Source organism: Mesoplodon bidens (genome assembly GCF_964165515.1).
Source record: "Mesoplodon bidens genome assembly, chromosome: 2".
Lineage (NCBI taxonomy): Eukaryota > Metazoa > Chordata > Mammalia > Artiodactyla > Ziphiidae > Mesoplodon > Mesoplodon bidens.
Window position 1 is genome coordinate 103,074,601 of NC_138177.1, and position 8,381 is coordinate 103,082,981.

Here is an 8,381-nt window from a genome sequence, read left to right on the forward strand (position 1 = left end):
CCTGGAAGCCCAGAGAAGAGAGGTCCACAGTCTCAGGTAAGGAGGAAGGTCAGATGAGGTAAGGACTGTCAAGTCACTCTGATGGGCTACTGTTTGCAGACCGCTGCCCAAAAGAGGAGCATGAGCAGAAGGCTGGAACGTATCAGAAATGGGAATATTTTAGGGGAGATGCTACAAAAAAGGATAGGGTCTGCAGGAGTTCAGGGTCCCAGTTTTGATAGGAAAGAGAAGAAAGTACGTCTGGGAGTAAACAGCAAATAGGGAGAATGGCATTTTTTACTTAAAACTATTCAACCTTAATCAGGCAGGATGAATATTATAGTCCATTTATTAGTTGATCAGATGAGGGCATCTAAGGCATTTAATAAGATATGCTCTCACTGGGGGTTGAATGTAACTGAAAAGCAGATTGAGTTGGCAAAAGCCTTAGGATTCAGGGCATACTTAACATTTGGTTGGCATGTAAATTGGTGTCACTTTTCTGAGGGTAACACACCAATATCTGCCTGTTGAAATCGTGACAACCCTTTCAGCCAGCAAATACTTGTTCATACGCAGCACATAAGAGAAGCCACATCAGCAAGTGTGTTTTTTTTCACTAACCTGCAGTGAATTTTGTAGCTGTTTATTGTATTGATTTAAATAAATATGGAATTCTAACATTTTAATTCAAAGTGTACCTTTAATATTTTATGAGTATTTTACTCCTCTGCCTAGAGAATAACTTGGAAAAAATATATGAAGACCCTTGTTTTGAGAGGGTGTTCATCTATAACTCATTTAGACTCTCTTGTTAACTATGTGCCATAAAGTTTGATTTTTAAATGAATCTTTTCCTTTTTCAGACAACAAAGTGCGTTTGCTTGTAGACCAAGAGCTTGAATCAGCATCACAAAAGATAGAAGATGTTTGCAAAACCTCCAAGCTGCCTACTCTGAAGTCTGATAGGGAAATAAATGGTGTCGAGAGGCATACTCCAAGGACCAAGATTAGACCTGTAAGTTTGCCTGTAGACAGACTACTACTTCTTGCAAGCTCTCCTAATGAGAGAAATGGCAGAAATATGGGGAATGTAAATTCAGACAAGTTTTGCAAGAATCCTACCTTTGAAGGAGTTAATAGAAAAGACACCCCAACTATTGTCTCTTCCAAATTTGATGGCTTTGATCAGCAACCTCTACAGAAAACTCGGGAGAAACAGTATGAACAAATTGACCTGACTGCAAAGACTGCAGTGATTGTGCCCAGTGCATTCCAGGAAAGAGAAGTGTCAGTGAGCACCAGGAGTGGTGGGGACCACCCAGTCAGCACCACCAGTAAGCCATACACAGAATCCATCAGGTCAGCCAGACAGGTGTCAGAGAGACGGTCTTCTGACTCCTGCGCTCCTGCTCCTGTCAGAGCACCCAGAACACTGCAGCCCCAGCACTGGACCACGTTTTATAAACCACCTGCTCCTGCTGCTATTGGGAGAGGGGATGAGGAGAAATCTGTGACATCCTCCGCAGCTGTGCCCCCTTGCACAACTCATGCTCCCCAGGAGCACACGCTGAAATCAGTTCCAGGTTCTGAAAATGCATCAGCTGGTCCTGTGCAGCCGGTTAGCAAGCCTAAAGAGAAGGCTGAAGAGCGTGACTTACCTGGTATACATCCAGCATGTCAGAGACCGAGGCTAAAACGAATGCAGCAGTTTGAAGACCTTGAAGATGAAATCCCACAGTTTGTGTAGGGTTGTCAGAATTCAGTTTTTCTTTTTTTGTTTTGTTGTTTTGTGGTGTTGTATTTGTTTTCTGGAAGAAATTTTTGACAGGGCCTCTCTTGTATAGGATTGCCAAATCATGGATTTTGGTTTTTGTCATTGTGTTGTGTTATCCTGTGTTGGTTATATTGAATGACAGAATGTTTTGATAGGGCCCCATCTGTGCCTCACTGGAATTATGTGTATTTTTGAAGTTGTGAATAAATAGATAGACTCATGTTTTTTAAAGTTCAGTTGATTCCCCATAGTATGATCCATTTAAGTGCATCCCTAATATATGATATAGCTCTCAACTAATAGGTGCAATTGAGGAGATCAGCTTTATTTTTTTGAAATGAAACTACATGCTTATTTATAAAAGGAATGTTTCCGAGTGCAGGTGCCTGAAAGATCTTTGTTTGGTATGATTGTTTTTTCACACAATTTTATAGTGTATCTTTGACCATTTGTGCTTTTATGGTATGTGTGTAACCTTTTATTTTTCAATTGGCGAGTCTTAACTTTTTCATATTTGCGTAATGGCCAAAAGGCTTGCAAATCTGTATTTAATTGCATTTTAATTAATTGCCAGATTTTACACGTGATAGGCAGTTGAATTGTACAAAGAAAATGCACTTAAACATGTTTCTAAATTGTATAGTTCAGTCATGTCTTATTTGGTTTTAGCTATTATACATTTAATAATTTCACTTCTCGGCTTTGTTCTGCATAAACTTTTGTTGTTCAACAGTTCTGAACCTTTTGGTATTTTATATAATAGTCCAAAACAGTGTTTTAAAATTCAGTGCCTTTCCTTTTAATATTGTCTGGGATTTTCTTTTAAAAAAAACCCTTTCTTTTGTATGAAGCGTTTTCACTTATGAATAATTTTATGTACTTTTTCTACCTGAGTTTATAACCATTGACAATGTATGTTTCATCTGAATCATACAAAGATTTATTTAAGTTGATTCTAAGTATAATTCAGTAAGCCTCATTGTTTGAAATTTGAGAGGAAGTATAGATGATTGGATATATTTCATTTATAAAATTCCCAGTTTTTAGAACTAGTATAGTTCTGTTATTTTCTTGGTTTTGTCATTTTGTGTAAAATAGGATATAAAAGGGACAAAAAAATAAAATAGCCTCTTTTTATATGTGTGAATTATATTTGTAACAAATGCTTTTGTATGACCATGTTATACTTGATAAAAAATATATATATTAATCTGTTAAATTATTTCAAGTTCTTGTGGTTTCTCTGAAATTGTTGCCTCTTAGGGTGTGAGACTTTAAGGTTTATTAACCATTGGCTTAGTGGTCAGCACTTGGGGCTCATATGTCCCTTGACTACAACATGAAATTCATTTTATGGGAAGTTGTTCTATAGTTCTATATGACATTAAGGACTAGGAAGAAAGAATAACCCATCTTTTTGTACTAGAGCCTTGTTTTTAGTCCTCATTGTAAAAAATATAAAAGAATTGTATTGGTATGAAAACCTAAAAAGAAAATAAGAGCCAACATTGATTGAGCCCTTTCTGCGTGCCATGAACTCTGCTAAGTTCCACATAAATTATTTCAAGTTTACAGCAGCCTATAATGGGTAGGTAAGTACTTTATTATTCCTGTGTTACGGATAAGGAAACTGACAATTAGTTAAATAATGTGCTCTAGGTTCCACAGGTGTAGCAGTTGGAATCAAGTCTAAAACACAGGGCTGCCAGATTCTGATGGTTGACCATAATGTTTCTTCGGGTTTTAAGTAAAAATAAAAGACACATTTTTCATTTTCACCAAGGACTTTATTGAACACGTATTCACTGTTTTGTACCACTACCTTCTTCCATTTTTCAGGCAACTTCATAATTACATCTTCCCAAAACGTTTTATCTTTTTGAGCAAAGAACTGTTCCAGGTGCCTTTTACAGTCTTCCAGGGAATTGAAATGTTTTCCATTAAGAGAATTTTGTAAAGACCAAAATAAATGGAAATCCGAAGGTGCAATGTCTGGTGAATACAGCAGATGAATCAGAACTTCCCAGCCAAGCTATAACAGTTTTTGCCTGGTCATCAAAGAAACATGCAGTCTTGTGTTATCCTGATGAAAGATAACGCGTTTTCTGTTGCCTAATTCCAGATGCTTTTCGTCAAGTGCTGCTTTCAGTTGGTCTAACTGGGAGCAGTACCTGTTGGAATTAATCATTTGCTTTTCCAGAAGGAGCTCATAATAGAGGACTCCCTTCCAATCCCACCATATACACAACATCACCTTCTTTGGATGAAGACAGGCTTTTGGTGCGGTTGGTGGTGGTTCATTTCACTTGCCCCATGATCTCTTCTGTTCCACACGGTTGTACGGTATCCACTTTTCATCACCCGTCACAATTTGTTTTAAAAATTGAATGTTTTCATTATGTTGCAGTAGAGAATCCCATGCAGAAGTATGGTCAAGAAGGTTTTTTTCACTTATGTGGAACCCAAGATCAAAGCGATTAACGTAGCCAAGCTGGTGCAAATGATTTTCAGCGCTTGATTAGGATATTTTGAGTATGTCGGCTATCTCCCACATGGTATAACGATTGTTCTCAATGTCTCGATTTGATCACTGTCGACTTCAGCTGGTCTACCCGACCCTGGAGCATCGTCCAGCGAGAAATCTCCAACACAAAACTTCACAAACCACTTCTGACACACTCAGTCAGTCACAGCACCTTTCCATACACTGCACAAATCTTTTTTTTGCGTTTCAGTTGCGTTTTTACCTTTCTTGAAATAATAAAGCATAATATGCTGAAAATGTTGCTTTTTTCTTCCATCTTCAATATTAAAATGGGTACACAAAAATTCACCAATTTTGATGTTTTTTTTAAATGCACACTGATATGACAGCTGCCACAATACAATCTAACAAAATTGTTTTGCATATAGTTAAAGACAACTAAGTGCTACTAGAGCCGTCTTACGGAAAAAACCGAACAAACTTTTTGGCCAACTCAATAATATCAGGTAGTGTTTAACAATAGAAAATTCACCTTTAAAATTTTTTTATTGTGGTAAAATATGCGTAACATAGAATTTACCATTTTACTAAGTTTTAAGTGTACAGTTCAGTGGCATTAAGTACATTCACGTTGTTCTGCAACCATGACCACCATCCATGTCCAGAACTTTCTCATCATTTCATACTGAAGCTTACAAAATGTATTTTTTTAATTTTTAGACTTTTTATTCCATAATTTCCTCATAATGTACATAGAGTTTTATGTTAGTTTTTAAAAATTTCCCCATAGCATATAAACCCCCAAATTCACATCTCAACACTAAGTTATCATCTTTATTTTTCTCGTGTGGACAAAGCAAAAATAAGAGTAGGGCACACCACGGGATAAAGTCCTCAGGTAGGATCTCGCTCAGCCTAATCCCAATGGCAACTACTAAGAAAACACATCAAGGCTCTCAAGTCCTTCATCTTCTTTCTAAGGAGCATAAAGCAGAGACATAACACACTGACTCTGGAGAAGTAATGTCGTGAGGGAGCTGTTCCTTCTGCCACGCTTGTGTAAGGAGCAGATAGGTCACTGACCTGGGTGTGGAATACCAGCTGGTGACCTTTTTGCCCAGTAGAAAATGTACTTTTAAACTCTTTTAATTTTCTTTTAATCTACTGAGACAACCCAAAGAGTATATCATAATCAAGTGGACTCTGTTTCCCCTCACTTTTTTTTTTTTTTTTTTGCAGTACGCGGGCCTATCACTGTTGTGGCCTCTCCCGTTGCGGAGCACAGGCTCCAGAGGCACAGGCTCAGCGGCCATGGCTCACGGGCCCAGCCACTCCGCAGCATGTGGGATCTTCCTGGACCAGGGCACGAACCCGTGTCCCCTGCATCGGCAGGCGGACTCCCAACCGCTGCGCCACCAAGGAAGCCCTTCCCCTCACTTTTAAAGCTCACAAGTGAGAGTTCCACTTCTGGCTCCTTTTTGCCTTTAGGGCTCTCTGGCATCTTGTCCAGCTAAAACTGTTAGTCTGTAGATGCTTTCTGGTTTCCTGGGACATTAAGCAAGTATCTCTTGAGATGTTGCTCTTTCCAGAGTACCCACACGTGCCCTGTGCCCCGCTACCCAGTAATGTGGTAGCAGTCATTCTTTAGGAAGTTGTTTTATTTCACATGGAAAGAATGTGAGCCAAGGGAAAGGGCAAAAGTCAGGAGTCCTTTCAGAGCTGCCAGACCACCAGAAACCTTGTGGAAAGCATATTGTTCAGGTTCAGGTTTCCAAGAAGTCATTTGTGAAGGGTTGATCATAACTTCCCTAGATAGGCTTGTTTTACATGCTGAGAACTTAATTAGAATTTATGAGTATTTAAAATTACTTTGAGTGCATCTTAGGCAATGTATTTCTTTTGATACAGACATAAAGAAGATATGATCCTTGTAAGGGACTTGTTGCCTAGAGGTCTCAGAAGCAAATAGAATCATACCTTACCTCTTGATGTGATTTAATTTAAAGATGGTCCATGGCTACACTATTCCCAGCTAACATTATGTCAACGTATTTGTACAACTATAAAAATCTCTTTAAGTGACAGCCATTGTATATTTTTATGACAAGTTATAGTCACCATAATTCTCTGGGATTTTCTTTCCCAGAGGCAGGAAATTGTTCCTGTGTTGATATGATTATATATGTAGACAATTCAGTAACATCTAGAGTTTAGCAAAGATTCTGCCTTCACAATCAATATGCAAAAGTCAGTTGTATTTGTGTATAACGGCAACTAACAGAAAATGAATGTTTTTAGAAAGATCTCTTAAACAATATCATAAAAAATTTGAAGTACCTAAGAATAAATCTAACAATATACACACAAGATCCTCATGGAAAAAATTTTAGGCTATCTCAAGAGGCATTTAAGGAGATCTTAAATAAATGGAGTGCTCTGTGTTATATGGATTGGAAGTCACAATATTGTAAATACGTTCATATACCTTATAATTATTTATAGGTTCAATGTGATTCCATCCAATATAATTTTTGAACCATTTGAAAGTTTCAAATATGATGCCCCATTAACGCTACTTTAGTGATATTTTCTTAAAACAAGAATACTCCTACATAACCATAGTCTGACCGTCAATCAGATTAACATTGACATATGCCATCTAATCCACAGACCACATTCAGGTTTTGCCGATCGCCCCAATAATGTTCCTCTCTGCTCCAGCATCCCAGTCCAGGATCACCTGGTGCATTTCGTTGTCCTGTCTCTTTTCTTCTTCAATCTGGAACAGTTTTTCAGTCTTTTCTTTCATGACCTTGATACTTTTGAAGAGCATAAGCCAGGTACTTTGTAGAATGTCTCTCAGTTTGGGTTTACCTAATGTTTCCTCATGATTAGACTCAGGATATACATTTTTTTACAACTACAAAAATGATGTTGTATTCTTTCACTGTATCATATCAGGAAGTGCACCATGTCAAATTGTCCCATTCCTGATGATATTTACTTTGATCACTTGGTTAGGATAGTATCTACTAGGTTTCTCCATTGTAAAGTTAAAAGCACTTTGTGAGGATATTCTTTGAGATTATATGAATGTCCTTTTTCTCATCAAATTGCCACCAATTAGTTTGAGTACACTAACAGTTCTTGCCTGAATCACTTATTACTATTCTGGTTGTCAAATGGTGAGTCCATCCTTTCTGATGCTTTGATTAATATTCTGCTTGCTGTAAGGAAGAGCAGCCCCTTCTCCACTTGTTCATTTGTTTATTCATCTGTTAGTATGGACTCATGGATTCCTGCTTTATTCGGTAAGTTATAATATATTACTGTCATTTATTTTGATAACTGAACTTTTCCCAGACTTGGTCTATGGGAGTCTCAAGCTCACTGCTATGTCCTTTTGACTTTTTTTTTTTTTTTTTTTTTTGTGGTACGCGGGCCTCTCACTGTTGTGGCCTCTCCTGTTGCGGAGCACAGGCTCCGGACGCGCAGGCCCAGTGGCCATGGCTCACGGGCCCAGCCGCTCCACGGCATGTGGGATCTTCCTGGACCAGGGCACAAACCCGTGTCCCCTGCCTCGGCAGGCGGACTCTCAACCACTGCACCACCAGGGAAGCCCTTGACTTCTTGAGCTCTTATTTTTGGCACATCAAGGTGTCCCAAGCTTATCTTGTACTTTTCCCTGCCCTAGTCATATTTCCAAGGAACCCTGGTTCCTTTCAATGGATAGTAGTATGTGGAAACAAAGAGTTGAGAAGTACTCATTGCTACTGGCAAGTCATTGGTTTTAAGCACTATTAATGGACAGATTAAAGAAATACATGTGTGTATACACACACACATTCATCTGTATGTATTTCTGTCTATCATATAAATGGAAACCCTTGAGTTCACATTGATACCTTCATTTCTAATTCAATACTTTATGGTTTAATCTAGTCTTTCCCTTTCTATACATGTAACTCCTTTCTCTCATAGTGAGAAACCTGACTCCTATAATCCTAAATACATTATTTGCTTACTTTTCATGTTCCAACCTCCTGACAGTACCAGCTGCTGCATTAGCCCACTAGCCCTAGGTATGTCAGATAAGGCCTCAGCCATTGCTGCACTGGTCCTGACCACACTAACACGCCA

General features: G+C 38.5%; 1 protein-coding gene across 2 annotated transcripts in view; it reads left to right on the top strand.

Moving 5' to 3' along the window:
* Positions 1 to 4,595, top strand: part of ARHGAP29 (Rho GTPase activating protein 29) — a 78,576-nt gene extending 73,981 nt beyond the window's left edge. For both annotated transcript variants that reach the window (XM_081225949.1, XM_081225948.1), the window contains exon 23: positions 846 to 4,595. In XM_081225949.1, the coding sequence (XP_081082075.1) occupies positions 846 to 1,729 (884 nt within the window). In that variant the 3' untranslated portion in view covers positions 1,730 to 4,595. The remainder of the gene's footprint in view (positions 1 to 845) is intronic.
* The last annotated feature ends 3,786 nt before the right edge of the window (positions 4,596 to 8,381 follow it).